Below are 20,950 nucleotides of genomic sequence, written 5' to 3'. Positions count from 1 at the left end.
CAAATAAACAAAAGACACAATCGATAAAGTTATATGATTAATGGCATAATATTGTATTAAAAACATACAAAAGCAAAATTTAAAAAAATCAGATTGGCTTTGCAATAAATAGATTCTGCCACATTGGTTGAATTTCCACACAGAAACAAACAAATATAAATTGGTTCAAAAAGTAGCCACTATGAACGTTAATTAAGATTTCAGTGTATTTTGTAAGCAAAAAGCTTCCTACTAATCATGCGTCAATACTTTGAAAAGAATCAATAATAGTAAAAGACAGTAAAACAGACAGTAGCTTAAATTTGAACCAAATCCATAAAATTTGTATATTTGCTTTTCAAACCTAAAGGATATCTTTAAACGGTATGGAATCTGTCAGATTCACGCAAATATTCATGCTGATAGCACGCAACACAAAGTTTTTCACTATATCTTGGAGCTCAAAGCAATAATAAACTACACAATGCCCTATTTGTTCCAGCTATGTTTATTATGGTAATATACAGAAGTAATCTCATAATATATCAACATTTCTTCCTCATTGTTGAAGCCAAACCTTACCATGCCTTCCTTCCATTTTTGTTTAGTTTAGTTTAGAGATATTGCGTAGAAACAGGCCCGATATCAGCCTACTATGACCATGCTGACCATCGATCACCCATACACTAGTTCGATGCTATTCAATCCTTCACACAGAGGGTAATTTACAGAAACTAATTAACCCATACACATACACCTCTTTGCAATGTGGGAGGAAACCAGAGCACCCGAAGGAAATCCATGCTGTCACAGGGAGAACATACAAACTCCACACAGACAGCACCCATTGTCAGGAGACTTAAGACTTTTTGCCTCCATCACAGTGAGGAGGTGCTAGGTGGACTCACTGTGGTGGATGTTAATATGTGTTTATTGTTGTTTTTTATTGTATTGTATGTATGTATGATTGCAGGCACGAAATTTTGTTCAGACTTCGGTCTGAATGACAATAAAGGACACCCTGCAACTTGGGTCTCTGGCGCTGTGAGGTAGCAGCTCTACAGACTTTTGGCCTTACAGGTAGCAATTTTAGTAAACTTTTTTTAATGTTATATCACAAATTCCTTTGAAAACCTTTCAAATTAAATGTGGCTTTAAAAATGTTCAAAATCAATGCTTACCATTAAATCTTGATCGTGCATTACATCCTTGTATCCTGATGGGTCCAATACCAGGCCACAGGGATCTGTAAAAAGTCCGTGAATGTGAAGGACACTGTACTTTTGTAAACCTCTTGCCCATTGAACTACCTGTAATGCACAAAGTATATGAAAATGAAAATCAACGAATGGATGATGCAAAATAAAGACTGTCAATGCCTGGTCCTGAAGTTATTTTCCTAAAACCTTTAACATTTCTTCTGAAAATCCTTTCATTCTTGGCCCACATTAAGTCACTTCCTGCAGCTTCATCTGCAAGATCTAAAGAGCCAATTCATTTATTTGTAAAAATCTCATTTTTGAAAAATAAACACAAACCTTTTCTTTGCACTTAAGATCTATAGATTCCATAGGTTTGCCTTGTTGTTGACCAAAAATCTCAAGCAAGTTATCATAGTTTGTGGTGAGAACCATTGTTCCCTGATCCATAAGCTGGAGAATGGCATCAAAGAGCATGGGATTTTGAATTTGACTGTGAAGATTATCAAACACCTCCATCAAACAATCCTGGAAGAAATTTGGCTTTGTATCTCCAGTTCTCTGTAAACAAATGGAAATATTTGTAAAGACATATAGTCAAGTATGTCTAAATTCTTCCAAACCATGATCAGCTATTGAAAGAACAAAGAGAGCATGAAATGTATTGAATTATTTATTATTTATGGCTTTAAAAGTACAGGAACTTGGCCATCTAGTATTATGCATTACACATTTGTGCAAAGAATCATAATGAACGGCAAAGTCAGTTAACAAAATTTAAATATTTGGAAAACTGTCATATATCAAATCAGCGTGAAATAAGTACATGGGAGCATGAATCAAAGTGAACCTACTCAGGTTATTTCCACATTTGGGTCCAATCAAAACCTTTATAAATCATTTAACTAACTGGTGTAACTCACTTGGTGGGTAAAGAATACGTTCAATTTCCTTTTAATTACTATTAATTCATTATATTGGCTTTCTTTGGCAGGCAACAGGACAAAATAAAAAATCATGCACACAACTCTCACCATCTCCATGATATTTACTTGATTTTAGAACACAATTCAATGTCTGTCAGCCTGCACTATATTTGTCCAGCTGCTGCCCAGTGCTATTCCTTTATAGTGAGCTATTTTGATCTCCAATGAACAGATGAGAATGATGCATCAAACAGAACATTTAATGGTTTTCATATTTTATTACCCATAGAACCATACATGTTCACAACGCAGAACAAGTCATTTGGTATATTGTCAGCTCTTCATTAAAGTGATCAAAATTTAATCTCACTTCCTCAGGACACCCACAGTTTCAAATATTTATCCAATATTTACTCCATTGAATATCTATTTCTGCCCCTTCTATTCTTTCCAAAATGTATTGTCCCATATTTACCCCATTAAAATATTATAATTTTTCTTTTAAAACATGGTTCATTTTTTGATATCTTTGTGCCTTGGTCTTTGTTTTTTGTGTCAAATTTAAAGAGTTAGCAGCAGATGACATGGGATGAACGGATAGAAAGTGGGGGCAAGCAAGCACACTTTGCACTGACATTTTACCTAGCTTGCACATGCTCCCATCCCCTCCGTGGAACATTTATAAAAGAATGCTAATGCAGAGACAAAGTAAAAAATCATTTCAAGTGCATGTATTGCACAACACTGTTATGGTTAATAAGAGGATTGTGATTGGTTTTGCCTGCTTATTCACAAAAGTTTAGTCAAGTTATGCCTTTTTTTTTTTTAAACATACTGTCAGGCCAAGGACAGCTTTGTCATAAGGATGTGATTAAAGCAGAAATCAATTCCTACTAGGGGTTGAGTGGATAAATGTTTGAAGCTGAAGAAAGCCGAAGAAAAGGGAAGGGCAATGAGCTAACAGAGTCAATGATGGAAATGATCCTGTTCTGTGTTCTATGGTTCCATGGGAGATGAGAAAGCAAAAATGGAGTCTTCTATTCAGGAGTACAAGAACCTTTTGTTATATAGTGATACATCATTTTCATTTATTTCTTGGAAATATGAATAGCTTTATTCCTATCTGTCAATTCTGTCCTTTTAAAATAATCATATCTTCTGACCCTCTTCAGCCATTTAGCCCTCTCGCCTCTTGGGAGAAGAAACAGTGCACTTACGGGAAAGGAAGTGTAACACTTGCATGAGAAATTGCTGTACATGCACCACAGAAAACAGGGAAGGTTAACAAGAACTAAGGAAGGCCATATAGTTAGTATAGGAACAACAAATAAAAACAAGACAAGGTTCCGCATGGTAGGCTGCTCTGGAAGGTTAGGTCGCATGGGATCCAAGGAGAGATAGCTCAATGGAGAGCATATTGGTTCCCTGGAAGGAGGCAGAGAGTGATGGTGGAAGGTAGCTTCTCAGATGGAGGCCAGTGACTAGTGGTGTGCCTCAGGGTTCTGTGCTGGGCCCGTTACTGTTTGTCATCTTCATCAATGATTTGGATGAAAACATACAGGGCAAGATTAGCAAGTTTGCTGATGATACAAAAGTGGATGGTTTTGCAGATAGTGAAGATGGTTGTGAAAGATTGCAGCAGGATCTGGATGGATTGATCAGGTGGGCTGAGGAATGGTTGATGGAATAGATCAGGTAGACGCACAGAGTCTCTTGCCCAGAGTAGGTATTTGTTCTATGACCATGACAAATTCTAGAATGATTAGCCAAATGTTTGTGGAGCATAATGGCGCAGCTGAGACAAAGAGACATTAATTGAATTCTGACACAAGAGACTGTACACACCGGATTCTGGTGGCAAAGGAAATGAGTGTAAGGTTTCCATCAACTGCATTGGGGAAATCCATGTTTCTTGAAAGAGAATATTTCCGAAGTCCTAGAGTGGAAAGCATCTTGAGAGCAGATGTAGTAGAGATAGAGAAACTGAGAGAAGGGGATGCAGTTCTTACAGGAGACATCTCATGGATAGTTTGAGATGGAGACAGATAGATACAGGAAAAGAAGAGACGTATCAGAAATTGTCAAGGTGAACACAAGAGCAGGGTGGAAGTTGGCAGCAAAGGTGATAACATTTACGAATTCCACACAAGTAGAGGAAGAAACACCAATATCATTATCAATGCAGTGGAGGATGAGTTGGTCAGGGGGTGCCACAACAGGCAGTCATAGTTGGGGTCATTGCTGCACCCTTTGATTTGTAGGAAGTGGGAGAAACCAAAGGATAAATTGTTGTGGGTAGTAACAAGTTCTGCCAGGCAGATTAGAGTGTTGGTAGAGGGGAATTAGTTGGATATTTGTTCTAGAATGAGACAGAGAACCCCAAGACCTTTCTGTAGGGGAACGGAGGAGAGACTGGACGTACATGGTAAAGGTGAGTAGGTTGTGACCAGGGATTGAAAGGTTGTAAAAATGGTGGAAGGCATGAGAGGTGCCCTGGATGTAGGTAGGAAGGGACTGGACAAGGGGAGACAAGAGTAGAGGTATGGAAATATATGTTCGGTAGGTCAAGAACAGGCAGAAATAATTAATGTACCATTGCAGTGTTATTTATAGATCTTAGATGTGAGTAGTGCACAGTTGGCGCACTATCAGGTTGGAAGCTGTATTGGGAAAATGTTTTGATGTGATAAGATATGTAATAGTCCAAGAAAGACTCTTTTTTTGCAGGGACAGAGGAGTCAAGGGGGCTTTTCCCAAAACAACATATTCACCAGCAACAATGTTACCCAATAGATTAGAATGGAGGTGGAAGGCAAAGCAAGTGACTTACAGCAAATAGTCTATTATTCAGCAAAAGTGCTTATTTTGTACCAAAAGCTAGTAAGTAAAGAACAGAAGTAACAAGTAATTTTTCCAGAACAAACGTGTATGAGTCCAGGATAGTTAAATATAAATTGTGTGCATAAAACTGTACATTTACTTCCACCCACTCTGGATCGCTACAGCATTTTCAGTCAACAGAGCCATTTTCTTAGACTTAACAGGATATTAAAATGACATATTTTATGGGAAGAGTCAGTAAGTGCACACAATGGCATCAGCTAATAAGGGTACCAGGAAAAGATCAGTGTGTCAAGGGACCAGCTAGTGGGTGTCAAACAAACTAATCTCAAAGGGTTTTGACAGATGGAGCGAAAATAAAGAGAGATCAATATTTTATGATATTAGGTAACAAAACTAAACAATTTTAATCTCGTATTTTTTCACAGGAACAAAACATACACAAGTCAGAATTACATTTAAATGTGTTTAACAACATTATTTACTTTCCTAGAAGCGTTTGGCAAACAAAGTCCCTATTTGGCAAACAAAGTCCCTTTTAAAGTCCCTATTAAAAGTTTTAACTACTTTTTTAAATTAAAAACGAAATTTTATGGTTTATTATGTTCAAGCATCAACTTCATAAATAAAACAGTGTAACCAAGCTTATAGGCCTTTAACATCTGCACATTTTCTTCTAGAGTGCAAAGTACAATTGACTTACTGGTGACATTTTCCGTATTATATCATGGGCAAGTACAAGCAGATCCCGATCTTCGGTTACTTTTTGACGGAACTCCCCAATATCGGACGGATGGAGAACCTCCAGATCCTCAGCTGCGTTAATTACAGCTTCAATGCAGCTTCGCCATGAACAGAGCGCAGGTATATGTGGAGCAACAGCAGCACTCACTCCAGTTCCAATCACCAACAGCAATTCAGAAGGTTCTTTGCGAGTCAGACTTTTCAGGAATTTCCTTCAGAATGTACATTAAAAAAATGTGACAATACAACAACCAATGTCTTTCCTTATTCTCACACATTCAGATATAAACAGACTGCTGCAAACAAGCTTCATAAGATGTTGGTAACTCCTTTGGCTAATAAACCAAAATGCATAAGTAAACCCATCAATTAATGATATATACTGTAGCGCGACGATAAGCCCGAAAAAAAGGCGAGGTGCCAAGTGTTTCGGGAGGTATTTTATTCGCTTGGTGGGCATGTGGGCATTGTGACGTCAGCAGCCGGCAAGCGGCGTTTATTTTTTAAAAAGTTAGTTTAGTGAACAACTTTATTCAAAATCTGGGGAAATAATTGACCAAATTAGAGAGGAGTGAATTTCTGAAATCATAAGTTAGATCCTTACCGAAATATGCAAAAATCTCTGCGTTTTTGTGTCTGGTTTTCGAGGAGATACGTTTCAAATGCAAAATGACACACACCCACACACACACACAGAGTTTTAAAAGTATATAGATAGATATGATATGATTATATATGATATGATTATGTTATATATATATATAATTTGTACTTAGATTTCAAACTCTCAATTACAATTTTTATTAAATAAAAACAAATAAAATTCCTTCATTTCAATCAATATATTGTGTAACATGCTGTTCTCTCACTTCTGTTCGCATCTTGTTTGACAACTTTTTAGGAGAACACAGAAGAGCAAAATTTGTTGAAATTTACATTTTGCTGTTTCCTAATCCACTTAATTATTTACAAGGCAACTCTTTGACATCTTACCGATTTGAACAATCTATATTTTGCACCCATCTGATCATTACATACCCTTTTCCTTTTATTGTTTAAACATTAGTAATATGAAATGAAAGCTTTGGAACTTCATCTTTAACCATATCTCCCAGTTTTGAAAACTACCTGTTAGTCCTGCCATAATAATTCTTACACAAAGTACTGGAGTAATTTTCTATTTCTCCAGAGATGCTGTCTGACCCACTGAATTACTGAAGCACATTGTCTCTTTTTTGTAAACCAGCATCTGCAGTTCTTTGTTTCTACAATAAATAAATCTTACATTCTCTATCCCATTTATTTACCTTGACTTCTGCTCAATGCTTCGAGAAGGGTTAATCAAATCCATGTGTACCTAAAAATAAAAGTGATACTAAATATTAATCAATATGGAAATTTCAAATTCCAGCTTATTAAAGTAATATTTCTAAAGTCAACATACAGATGCCAAATAAATCAGGAGCATTAGAGATGGTCAGACATCTAAAACAAAACAAGTAAAATAAAATCAAAAGTTGCTAGAAATCGATCAGGACACCAGAGTTTAAGCTGATGACCTTTCTGCAAGTCATTGACCTTAAATGCTAACTCCTGTTCACTATACCATGATGCTGCTTGACCCAAGTATTTCCATTATTTTCCGTATTATTTTAGAGATCTAACAGCTGCATCTTTTTGCTGTCTGTCTTAAATAAATGTAAAGAGAAAGAGTTTCTTTATAGTCAAGTCAAGTCTGTCACATACATATACAAGATGTACAGTGAAATGAAAGTGGCAATGCCTGTGGGATTGTGCAGAACAACAGAACAACAGAGCAGAACCAGTATTTACATTTTTTTTTAAAACACAACAGTAATTACGCCCCAGTGAGATCAGAGTTTACAGTCCCGTGGGAAGAAACTCCGTCTCATCCTCTCTGTTTTCGCAGCATGACAGCGGAGGTGCTTGCCTGACCGTAGCAACTGGACCAGTCCGTTGTTGAAGTGGTAGGAGTCGTTCATGATCTTTCTGGCTCTGGATCTGCACCTCCTGGTGTATAGGTCCTGCAAGGGGTGGGGGGGGGGGGGGGGGGGGGGGGGGGGGGGGGGGGGGTTCCCCCATGGTGCGTTTGGCCAAACGCACTACTCTCTGCAGAGCCTTCCTGTCCTGGGCAGAGCTGTTTCAAACCAGGTCAGAATACTTTCTACTGCACCAGAGTAGAAGGATTGAAGGATCCTCAGAGAGACTCTGAATTTCCTCAGCTGCCCGAGGTGGTAAAGGCGCTCCTTACTCTCCCTTGTGTTGTCCATCAGATCCTCTGTGCTTTGGACTCCCAGGTATTTGAAGCTGCTCACCCTATCCACAGTAGTCCCTTTTATCTCCAGTGGCATGTACTACCTCGATTGTTGTGCCCTTTTAAAGTCCACAATCAGCTCCTTAGTTTTAGTGACATTCAAGAGGAAGCTGTTGTTCTGACACCAGAGTGCCAGGTCAGCCACCTCCTCCAGGTAGGTCTTCTCATCGTTATTGGAGATCAGGCTTTGTCAGAGAGTGATACAGTGTGGAAACAGGCCCTTCGGTCCAACTTGCCCACGCCGGCCAACATGTCCCAGCTATACTAGTCTCACCTGCCCACATTTGGTCCATATCCCTCCAAACCTGCCCTATCCATGTACCTGTCTGACAGTCTCTTAAATGTTAGTTGAGGCAGGGACTATCCTACCTCCTCCGGCAGTTGTTCCATACAACCACAACCCTTTGTGTGGAAAATGTTACCACTCAGATTCCTATTAAATCTTTTCCCCTTCACCTTAAACCTATGTTCTCTAGTTCTCGATTCACCTACTCTGGGCAAGAGACTCTGTGCATTTACGTGATCTATTCCTCTCATGATTTTATACACCTCAATAAGATCACCCCTCATCCTCTTGCACTCCAAGGAATAGTCCCAACCTACTCAATCTCTATCTATAGCTCAGACCCTCGAGCCCTGGCACCATCCAGGTAAATCTTCTCTGTACCCTTTCCAACTTGACAACATCTTTCTTATAACATGGTGTTCAGAACTGAACATAATACTTTAAATGCGGCCTCACTAACGTCATATAGACATAAGAAATAGGAGTAGAATTAGGCCAATCGGCCCATCAAGTCTACTCCGCCATTCAATCATAGTCATGTCCTTTAATTCTGAGGCTATGATCTCTAGTCGTAGACTCTCCCACTAGTGGAAACATCTTATACAACTGCAACATGACCTCCCAACTTCTATCCTCAATACTCTGACTGATGAAGGCCATTGTGCCAAATAGATAATAGACAATAGGTGCAGGAGTAGGCCATTCGGCCATTCAATGCGATCATGGCTGATCATTCCTAATCTGTTCCTGCCTTCTCCCCATATCCCTGACTCCGCTATTTTTAAGAGCCCTATCTAGCTCTCTCTTGAAAGCATACAGAGAACCTGCTTCCACTGCCCTCTGAGGCAGGGAATTCCACAGACTCACAACTCTCTGTGAGAAAACGTGTTTCCTTGTCTCCATTCTAAATGGCTTACCCTTTATTCCTAAACTGTAGCCCCTGGTTCTGGACTCCCCCAACATCGGGAACATGTTTCCTGCCTCTAGCGTGTCCAAACCCTTAACAATCTTATATGTTTCAATAAGATACCCTCTCATCCTTCTAAACTCCACAGTGTACAAGCCCAGCCGCTCCATTCTCTCAGCATATGACAGTCCCGCCATCCCGGGAATTAACCTTGTAAACCCACGCTGCACTCCCTCAATAGCAAGAATGTCCTTCCTCAAATTAGGGGACCAAAACTGCACACAATACTCCAGGTGTGGTCTCACTAGGGCCCTGTACAACTGCAGAAGGACATCTTTGCTCCAATACTCAACTCCTCTTGTTATAAAGGCCAACATGCCATTCACTTTCTTCACTGCCTGCTGTACCTGCATGCTTACTTTCATAGACTGATGAACAAGGGGAGAAGGCAGGCAGGGGTTATTGATTGGGGACGATCAGCCATGATCACAATGAATGGCGGTGCTGGCTTGAAGGGCCGAATGGCCTCCTCCAGCACCTATTTTCTATGTTTCTATGTAAGGACCCCCAGATCCCGTTGTACTTCCCCTTTTCCCAACTTGATGCCATTTAGATAGTAATCTGCCTTCCTGCTTTTTATACCAAAGTGGATAACCTCACATTTATCCACATTAAACTTCATCTGCCATGCCTCTGCCCACTCCCCCAACCCGTCCAAGTCGCCCTACATTCTCATAGCATCCTCCTCACAGTTCACACTGCCACCCAGCTGTGTCATCTGCAAATTTGCTAATGTTACTTTGAATCCCTTCATCCAAATCATTGATATTGTAAATAGCTGCGGTCCCAGCACCGAGCCTTGTGGTACCCCACTAGTCACTGCCTGCCATTCTGAAATGGACCCGTTAATCCCTACTCTTTGTTTCCTGTCTGCCAACCAATTTTCTATCCATGTCAGCACTCTACCCTCAATACCACGTGCCCAAATTTTGCCCACTAATCTCCTATGTGGGACCTTATCAAATGCTTTCTGAAAGTACAGGTACACTACATCCACTGGCTCTCCCTTGTCCATTTTCCAAGTTACATCCTCAAAAATATTCCAGAAGATTAGTCAAGCATGATTTCCCCTTCGTAAATCCATGCTGACTCGGACCGATCCTGTTACTGCTATCCAAATGTGTGGCTATTTCATCTTTTATAATTGACTCCAGCATCTTCCCCACCACCGATGTCAGGCTAACTGGTCTATAATTCCCTGCTTTCTCTCTCCCGCTTTTCTTAAAAAGTGGGATAACATTAGCTACCCTCCAATCCACAGGAACTGATCCAGAGTCTATAGAACATTGGAAAATTATCACCAATGCATCCACGAATTCTAGAGCTACTTCCTTAAGTACCCTGGGATGCAGATCATCAGCCCCTGGGGATTTATCAGCCTTCAGTCCCATCAGTCTACCCAACACCATTTCCTGCCTATTGTGGATTTCCTTCAGTTCCTCCGTCACCCCAGATCTTCTGGCCACTACTATATCAGGAAGATTGTTTGTGTCCTCCTTAATGAAGACGGATCCAAAGTACCTGTTCAACTTTTGACCACCTTATCTACCTGGGGCTACACCTTCAAGGAACCATGCACCTGCACTTCCTGAATAAAATAGCAGAAGCAGATGAAAGCTTAATTTCTGAAATTATAGTCTTACACTGCATGGCAGTGGGACCAATGTTAGAAGCAGACCTTGCGTGAACCTGGCTTGGCTTTACATTCCTTGGTTCATTCAGAGGTGAAAAGTGCAAAATACATAATACTTCAATTCATATTTTGGAAATAGCTAATTCCATCCAATGACAACTTGCATTTTTTTATCTCTCACATTTGGAGAGATGTCTCAGTGCACTTAACAAAGCAAAGGTGAATTTGGATTCCCTAAGATGTATTTAATTTACTTTGTGGTTTCTGCTGTTATTAAATCATGCTTTAGGTGTAATTCTTCCAGATGATTAATTCACTATAATATATATTTTTCCACTATTGAAGATGTCAAAATTATTTTTGTGAAATGTTTTTGTGCAAGTATCTGATTCCACATATCAGAATTTGTGCATCAGGTTTAAAAATTGCCACGCCAGGAAACATCTACTCCTTGTTACTTAAGGATTCAAATTTAAATATTGCCTGATTAGTCACTCCTGTGCAAGTTATTTTGATGCATCACGTCAATTAAAAGCTGGTTCTGAACCACAATGAACACAACTGCCAGTCCTTAAATCACTTTACTGTTTAACAAGGATACACATATAAATCAAAATCCTAAAAATCTGAAGGAAGATATTGTTAAAAAATTGTGCAAGTTCATGTTCACATACTACTCACAAATAAAAATGATAACTTAAAACTCACTTTGTCTTTATCCGTGTCACTGGTTTGCTGCTTGTTTCGAGTTAAAGTTCTCTCCCTCCTGTGTGAAGTTTACAAGATATTCATAAATGAGGAATATTATTTGGCCCATCTTGATTCATCTGTCTAAAATTACCCCAGCATCGTTCTAGTGCAGCATTCAACTGTTTGTCAAATTATTGCAAAAATCCACCGCTCTGAGGTATTTTATCCATATTAGGATTGTTCCATTAAAAGGAATTCCCTGAAGATAGACACAAAATGCTGGAGTAATTGAGCGGAACAGGTAGCATCTCTGGATAGAAGGAATGGGTGACGTTTTGGGTCGAGACACTTCTTCAGACTGGAGAAGTGTCTCAACCCAGTCTGAAGAAGGGTCTCGACCCAAGAAGTCCCATTCCTTCTATCCAGAGATGCTACCTGTTCCGCTGAGTTACTCTAGCATTTTGTGTCCATCTTCGGTGTAAACCAGCATCTGCAGTTCCTACCTCACAAAAATAATTCCTCAATTTCTCCTATAAGAATTCTTTGAATGTGTTACTAATTTATCAAATGCAGATTAATCAGTTAAATTAGAAACTAGTGGTGAAGTACTGTTTAGCCTAGAGATTCCATTAGCTCATTCAATCTATGTTTAAAAGTGGTAGAAATTGATAAATAACTGGTTAAGAAGCAAATAGATGCAAAAGTGTATCAAGCACTCTTGCAAAGTTTAAGTGAACAATAAAGGCATACAACATCTGAAAGAGTACGATCAGGGAGAATTTTGCTCTTTGCGCTTTTAACTAGGTTATTGTTTACAAATAACTTCAAGCTCATTCCAAACAATGTATTCCATTATATACCACAGAATGTAAGTTCAAGTTCATTGTCATGTGTCCCTGATAGGACAATGACATTTTTGTAGATAAAACAACCACTAATTGCTGGTCTTTGTTTTATTAGTATTTTGAATAACAGGTAACAATCAGAGTACAGGAGGGAGATTGAAAGATTAAAAATCTGATTGAATGGTTCCAGAACAACAATTTCACCCTCAAAGTTAGCAAGACCAAAAAGCTGATTGTTTATAATAAGAAGGAATAGCCGGGTATCCATAAACCTGTCTTCGTCGACAGAATAGTGGTGGAGTCAAAAGCTTCAAGCTGCTGAATGGGTATTTCTCTAAAGATTTGTCCAGGGTCCAGCACATGAATGCAATCACAAAAAAAGTTCATCAATGCCTCTCTTTGCATGTCAACAAATCTCTACAGGTCTACAGAGAGCATAGTGACTGCCTGCATCACAGACTGATTGGACAATTCGAATGCCCAGGAACAAATTAGATTAGAGTGGTAGACATTGCCCAGTCCATCACGGCACTGACCTCGCCACCAGAGATCAACAGGAGGCAATGCCTCAAAAAGGCAGCCAATATCATCAGACACAAACCACACTGGCTATGCTCTAATTTCACTACTACCATCAGGAAGGTGGTACAGGAGCCTGAAAAGTGTGAGCACCAGGTTCAAGAAGGGTCTCATCCCAAAATGCCACCTATCAGATAGGCTATCTGTTTTCTCCAAAGATGCTACCTGACCCGCTCAGTTGGTCCAGCGTTTTTTATATTTGGTATACACCAGCATCTGCAATTCCTTGTTATTAGGTCCAAGGAGAGCTTGTTTTCAGCAACCATAAGGTTCTATACCACACCAACCTCAGCAACTTTTAAGGTGAGAGGGGAAAGATTTAATAGGAACCCGAGGGGCAACTTTTTTTACACAAAGGGTGGTGGCGATATGGAACACGCTCCCAGAGGAGGTAGTTGAGGCAGGTACAATCACAACATCTAAAATACATTTGGACAGGTACATGGGGAGAAAAGGTTTAGAAGGATGTGGGCCAAACATAGGCAGGTGGGACTAGTGTAGACATGGCATCTTGCTCAGTGTGGGCAGGTTAAGCCGAAGGGCCTGTTTCCATGCTCAGGGTATCTACAACTATATCATCTATGGATAGTGTCTCTGCTTGCACTTCGGTTTTTGTATTACTTGCTTTCCATGTACCACTGATTATTAATTTATGGTATTATTGATTCTCATACTAGCTGTACAGGCCTGTAAGGATGCAGCGAATAAGGATGTATTTGTTCTATTGTCGATACACATGACAATTAAACACTCTAAGACAGTTCAAACCAGACGAAACTCAGCTGAAAGATTTTGTTTAAACCAATAACTTTACAATATTTTAAATGACACTTTTGACTCAGAATCGCACAGGAGCACGATCGATGGATAATAAAACGACAGCATCTATTTTGTTGTTGTTGTAATCCAACATCTGCAGTTCCTTGCGTCTGTCTACAACAAAGGGACAGCCCGGGTTTCACAGTAGAATGTAACCCATGTACTTGTCAAATATAAATGATTATGTTGTGCCTGCCTATAAATAAATAATTCTCACCTTTATTTGTTTCCCGCACCATCACTGCGAAGCAAGAGGGAGAAGTTGGAGAAAGAATTGTAAAGAGGGCTGTCCTCCTCAGCGGGGAAGAACTAACAAACGCAGATATATATATATATATATATGTATGACGATGGAGCCGAGCGGCGGCCTCTCCTCTCCTCTCCCTCCTTCCCGCCCACCCTCCCTCGCCTCGAACCCACGAGCGGCCTCGAGCACCAACCGTTTGCCGCCTGCCCGGCGCGAGCCTCGCGGGGTCTCCTTCAAACAGTTCCCCCCCTCTCTCTCCTCTCCTCCCGCATCAACCGCCGCACACGGACCCCCGGCGAGTGCACCCGCCAAATGCGTCCGCCGGCAACCCGCCCGCCCGCGCGTTCGGCGCCGACTTCAAGCAACAAACGTTCCACCAAAGATTATGCTCCGAGCCGACAAGAGGGCGGCTGAGTTTGGGATTTTTTTTTTTGGGTGGGGTTGGTGGGGCGGGGGGACAAAAAAGTTCACGAGATTGTCAAAAATTGAGACGGAAAAGGCAGCATCGGGGGAGGAAAATAGACAGACGACGTTGTTGGGACCAAAGGACTTAATGGACTTAAATGGGACTCAAAGTCTTGCCCAGTTATTACAAATACACAAATGATGTCTAAGTTAAGTACATTTCACTTAATACAATTGCATAATAATCACAACTTTTAAAGTCCAAACAGATCTGATTGGCCTTACACTATCTTACATAAGCTTTAGTCTTCTTCTTGCGAATGAAACATAAACCAAAGGAATAGTTAGATCTCAAGCCGGGTGTTGAGCAGCCAGGTTGTTGTCACTTTAGTGAACCCATTCTCGGATTCAGATTCAGATTCAGATTCAAACTTTATTGTCATTGTGCAGTGTACAGTCCAGAGACAACGAAATGCAGTTAGCATCTCCCTAGACGAGCGACATAGAATATGAGCAATAAATAATTCTATGTCGCTCTTCTAGGGAGATGCTAACTGCATTTTGTTGTCTCTGTACTGTACATTGCACAATGACAATAAAGTTTGAATCTGAATCTGAATTCTTCTATGGATTCTATGGAATACACCCATATCCATTTATTTTCATGTCTGTGCCAACAAATTATGTCTGTTCCAACATTACCACAGTTTCGATCAACTTGCCGTGCAGCATTCCTCCCACTGGTTACATTTTGCAAAGTTTTACTTTTAACTTGCAATAAGATGATCCAATGTGCACCACCCTGTCTTGGAAATAGATTACTGTTTTGTTCATTATTACTTTGTCCATATACCAAAACCCTCTGCAGCTTCACCGTAGGAGACCCTTCACTAAAAGGTCCAGAGCAATGAAGGCTGCAGCTTTACACCAAATTATGATACATGTAGTTTCCAGGGTAACATGTTGCCCATGAGAGGTAGAGAAAGCTGGGACTCTATTCCCTGGAGTGCAGGAAGATGAGGGATAGAGTTGCCAACTGTCCCATATTAGCCAGGACATCCTGTATATTGGGCTAAATTGGTTTGTCCCATACGGGACCACCCTTGACCGGCTACTACTCGGGTCGAGGAGACTGTCGGGTCGGAGCGCTGCGTCCGGCTCGTCTCACCCGTCCCAACGTAGTGCAGCCCATGGAGTGCAGCAGCAGCTCCTCGCCCGTGGCCCCGTCGGTCAACAGCCCGGCCAGCTGCCCGACCTTCGCTTACCACCGACACCACCACCCGATCATCGGTTCATGAGTTGGATGGGGTGCCGGACTTTGCGCCAAAACTCCTTAGCTGGCCTGCCAGCTGGGCTTTGTTTTTCAGTCCTGCACCCTGACCAACTCATCATTCACCCAGCCATGGCCGAGTCGGTCAACGAATTGCCGTCAGGAATTTGTCCCTTATTTTGACCGTTTGTACCTTATTTGGGAGTGAGAAAGTCGGCAACCCTAATGGGGGTGGGGATCTTTTAGAGGTGTAAAAAATCATGAGAGTAATAGATAGGGTAGATGCACAGTCTCATGCCCAGAGTAGGTGAATTGAGGACCAGAGGACATAAGTTTAAGGTGAAGGGGACAAGATTTAATAGGAATCCGAGGGGTAACTTTGTCACACAAAGGGTGGTGGGTTTATGGAACAAGCTGCCAGAGGTGGTAGTTGAGGCTGGGACTACCCCAGCATTTAAGAAACAGTTAGACAGGTACATGGATTGGACAGGTTTGGAGGGATATGAAACAAACGCAGGCAGGTGGGACTAGTGTAGTTGGGATATGTGTGGTCAAGTTGGGCCGAAGAGCCTGTTTCCATACTGTATCTCTCTATGACTCTATAATAGAGTTAGGAATAGAATTTTTGTTTCAGGAGTCTGGTGTCAGATGTGAGAATGGAGAGGTGGCCGTTTGTAGCCAAATGCTTGCAATTAGGGCTTCATATTAGAAAAGTTTACCAAGAAGGGGATGCTGACATTTTGGTGGTAACTCCCCAAAAGAGGTGCCTATTGTAGGTGACCCAGCTCTATACCGGGCGACATGAAACACTGCTGCCTCAATAAAAACAGAACATGTTTGAAACAAATACTCGGTTGGTCAAAGGAAATACAGAAGCAGTGGACTGAGTGAAGGTACCTGAAATCCTGGTTGGGTCGAAACTGGGAGGCCTGGAACCTGGTTGGTCAAGCATGGAAAGAGAAACAGAACTGACGAAAGATCTCCAACCTGAGATGTTTATTCTGGTTCCCTTTCCACAGATGCTGCCTGAACTTTTTTTTTTCATTAATTTATGTTTTCATCACATATTTTCAGCAACTATAGTGTTTTCATTCCCGTCATTGCTATTGATCGTGTGTTACGTATGCATATGGTTGACATCCTGATGTTCAAATGCTCTTTTCCTCAGATGGTGTTGCCAACTGCTGGTGAGCCCATGCGCCTCTGTATGCGAGTGTGTGTGTATTAACAGGAACACACACCTGTGTCCACCAATGTGGGTGGGTTAATACAGAACAGACTTATTTCTGATTGTTTTAAACCCAAAACTAAAACCTTATTTCACAATGACAAATTAATAAAAGCTCTGTGATACTAAACTTAAACATAATGATTAGTAACTTACTACTGTTTTTAAAAGTGCCCTAGAGCAGCTTGATTATTAGAAAAATTACTGACAATTGAATAGAGAGATGAGTTACCTGAACTGTGAAATAAATGGATAGGGTGAATGCAGTCTTTAACAGGGTAGAGGAATCAAGAAGCGGGAGACATAGGTTCAAGTTGAGAAGGGACGGTTTTAATAGAAAGCTAGGGACCAAATTTTTAGATGGAACGAGCTACCAGGGGAGGTAGTTAAAGCAGGTGCGGTAACAACCCCAAGGTATTTGGATAGGTACTGTACATGGATAGGAAAAGTTTAGGGGGATATGGGCCAAACATAGGTGGCAGGTGGGACTAGTGTAGATGAGGCATCTTGGTTTGCATGCACAAGTTGGGTCGAATGGCTTGGCTTCATTCTGTATTACTCTACAACTCTATGATTCAATGTCTCTCTAACTACTGTTGAAAGCTGTGCATAATTGTCTGTTTATTTTCCCTTGGGCTTTTTTCTACGGTGATTTGTTCTGTCCTTGGCAGTTGGTTAATTCTGAGAAAAGCTCCAGCTGACACCTTGCAAGCACCATTGTTCCTTAAAATAATGGTTTCACAACAATCCAACTGTTTTCCATTCAGCCTGATCTAAATCACCCTTATCTTAGCATTCTGTTATGAACCTTCTGAACCTTCTGAATTTTGTAGTCATCAGGGCAGTGCTCTGCATATCGCCAACTTGGACAATTTTACATTTTTATCAAGCCAATTAATCAAGCCAATGAACCTACAAACCTGTACGTCTCTGGAGTGTGGGAGGAAACCGAAGATCTCGGAGAAAACCCACGCAGATCACAAGGAGAACGTACAAACTCCATACAGACAGCACCCGTAGTCGGGATCGAACCCGGGTCTCTGGCACTGCATTTTGCTGTAAGGCAGCAACTCTACCGCTGTGCCACCGTGACCGCCTTATGGGATACGTTTTCAGTAAAGGAGATAGAGTGGTTCACCACAACTAAATCTCAGTAGACTATAAACTATACAATAACTTGGTTCCTGAACATTTCTTTTTAAGGACTAATAAACAGCTAATTTATTTAGGTGTTGTTGTGAAAGGAGTAGGCGTGGACAGCACGGCAGGGAAATTCCCTTCATCATATGCAGTCATGGGATCTTTTACCTTCACCCGAGAGACTTAAAACTTAATTGTACATAGAACGACAGGCCATGCACTACATGTATTTTTTTTTAGCAGAAATGCAGAGAACTGCAGATGCTAGATCTTAATCGAAGTTCAGAGTGCTGGGTCAGGCAGCATCTGTGCAGGGAATGAAAAGGCGACATTTCAAGTTGGAACGCGAATTCAGTCTGAACATTACTTACCCATTCCCTCCACAGATGCTGCCTTACCTGCTGAGTTATTCCAGCAATTTGAAATTTGCTTGGTATTTGTTAGTGTTGTCCCACGAAACAAATGATATATGTGCTTCCTCCTCGCCTTACAATATTTAAGTGCCCAACCAGTATTACTGATGCTTTTAACACTATTCATTGTCTGTTCAATACTTATTAAAGAAAGGTAAATTCTGACTAAACAATACCTGTACTGCTATCATGAACCTAATTTTTCAACCCGAACGCCAAACTCAGCTCATTGTTCCTTTTGCTCATTCATTTGAATACCAGTACCTTCTTTGACAAATCAATGGCATTTTTGCACTGAGGTCTTCCCACTCCTCTCTTCTCCCTTCCAGCAATTCCTTGTGGGTAAAAGGCCTTTGTTAAGATTTAAGGTTGAGGCCACGTTTTGTTGATTGATTGCAAAATTGCTGATTGGCCCAGTAATCGTTTTTACTTCATTCGTATGAAGCATCTTAGGTGATTTTTATGTTAATGATTTATTGTTGTTGAATCCCAATTTATTTTTCTACTTTTCTCAATCCTGTAAAAATATTTGTAGAAGAAAAACTGTGAATTTTTAAAAGCTGTCGATCTTGAATTGAAGCCTTTTAAATTTTATTCTCAGCATGAGAGCAATGCTGACAAACTTTACTTATTTACCCATTTCTGGTCACACAGAAAAAAATGGAGTTGAGCTTCTTTTTACATACAAACATAAACACAAATGTTCAAAGTGGGAGCTGGTGAATGCCCATCAAGTCCCTCAAGCCTGCTGTGCCACTTAATATGATCATGGCAGATAGCATTGTAACCTCAATGTTTCATTCCCTTGTTCTCATTGTAACCTTTCACCCCTTCTATCTATTTTCAAAGATGTTTCACTTCGAGGAAAATAGTTCCAAAGGCTCATGACCGTTTGAACAGAAAATAAAATCATTTCATCTATCTTAAACGCGGGATCTAATTTTTTAAAGCACAAATATCAACCTAGATATAAAAGGCGCAAATTGCTGGAATAACTCAGCGGGCCAGGCAGCATCTTTGGAGGACATGGATTAGTGACGTATTGGATCAGAACCCTTCTTCAGGCTGAAGAAGGGACCCAACCCAATCACATCCATTTCTCCAGAGATGCTGCCTCACTCGCTGAGTTACTCCAGCACTTTGTGTCTTTTATTTTGTAAACCAGTATCTGCGGTTCCCCGTTTCACCTTTTTTCACCAAGTTCTAGATTCTCCCACAAAAGGATACATTTTCTCCACATCCATCCTGACAATAATCCTCAGGATCTGACGACAATACCTCTCAAAATTCTCACTATTTAGATAACATGTATTTTTCTTTTCAAAATGCACAATTTCATTTGAAGCCCTGCCATCCTTGAGATGCTCCTACATTGGTTCAAGACAGTGACTGCCAAGATAGTTACCGAAACATGATAAAATTGCCATTTTCTGGTGATCTTCAACAGCACCATTAACATCAGGTTCCTCCACCAACAATATTCTTTGGGGACAATTGACTGGAAGGTAAACTGGACCATCTATGTACATGCAGCTACATAAGTTGAACAAAGGCTGGGGATACCACTGATCCCTCAACTTCATCGTAAGTAGGGTATGTGGTGGAATGCTCAGCAGCCTGCAGGTTCAATTATTACATCATAAAGCAATTCAGGCTGAACTGTTTCATCCCTGCTGTCAGGTAAGATCCTTTTCCACTTTAGATCTAACACTTTAATGTATAACTGGTTTTGGCCTTGTTACTAATTTAATCAATTATTTTTTATTTACGTTAGTCTAAATGCATGTAAGTATTTAAAGACTAGATATCACATCCATAACAATATATTTGTAAATTCCACAAATGAATTGAAACTATTTTCTGGTTCAGAGACAGACAAGTGGTCAGTTTTAACAATGTGCCTCCTAACTATCTTTAATTTGGTATATAATAATGTTAAACATCAAGTTATTGTTATTGATTGCTTTGAGTACCATCAATAGCAATTTAATTAAATGAAAATGAAATCCTGCATTCACATTTTATGGAGACTCTTATCTCTGTTTAGCACAGTTAAAGACAGGGAAACTTTAGACTTTAGAGATACAGCTTGGAAACAGCACTTTGACTCCACGCCGACCAGTATTCACCTCGTACACTATCCAACACACCAGGGGCAATTTACAAATTTACTGAAGCTAATTAACATATATACCTGAGATAGACACAAAGAACTGGAGTAACTCAGCGGGATAGGCAGCATCTCTGGAGAGAAGGAATGGGTGATGTTTCAGGTCGAGACCCTTCTTCAGACATACCAGTATGTTTTTGGAGTGCCCGGAGAAAACCCACGCAGTCACAGAGAGAATGTACAAACTCCATACAGCCAGCACCCTTAGTCACGATCAAACCCAGGTGTCCGGCG

General features: G+C 40.6%; 1 protein-coding gene across 5 annotated transcripts in view; it reads right to left on the bottom strand.

The window, feature by feature from the left end:
* LOC129706141 (protein FAM118A-like) overlaps window positions 1–19,974 on the bottom strand; it is a 36,022-nt gene extending 16,048 nt beyond the window's left edge. For 2 of the 5 annotated variants that reach the window (XM_055650152.1, XM_055650153.1), the window contains exons 1-6: window positions 19,952–19,974; window positions 11,619–11,676; window positions 6,997–7,046; window positions 5,649–5,901; window positions 1,518–1,739; window positions 1,161–1,289 (exon numbers count right to left, since the gene is read on the bottom strand). In XM_055650152.1, coding sequence (XP_055506127.1) covers window positions 1,161–1,289; window positions 1,518–1,739; window positions 5,649–5,901; window positions 6,997–7,046; window positions 11,619–11,676; window positions 19,952–19,959 — 720 coding nt within the window. In that variant the 5' untranslated portion in view covers window positions 19,960–19,974. Of the gene's footprint in view, window positions 1–1,160; window positions 1,290–1,517; window positions 1,740–5,648; window positions 5,902–6,996; window positions 7,047–11,618; window positions 11,677–14,060; window positions 14,212–14,283; window positions 14,408–19,951 lie in introns of those variants that run through there. The other 3 variants (XM_055650156.1, XM_055650155.1, XM_055650154.1) reach the window with 3 other exon arrangements.
* Between the last annotated feature and the right edge of the window lie 976 nt (window positions 19,975–20,950).

The sequence above is a fragment of the Leucoraja erinacea genome, chromosome 19 (assembly GCF_028641065.1).
Source record: "Leucoraja erinacea ecotype New England chromosome 19, Leri_hhj_1, whole genome shotgun sequence".
Taxonomy (NCBI): domain Eukaryota; kingdom Metazoa; phylum Chordata; class Chondrichthyes; order Rajiformes; family Rajidae; genus Leucoraja; species Leucoraja erinaceus.
The sequence above is the reverse complement of the archived record's forward strand: the minus strand, read 5'-3'. Positions and strand labels throughout refer to the sequence as shown.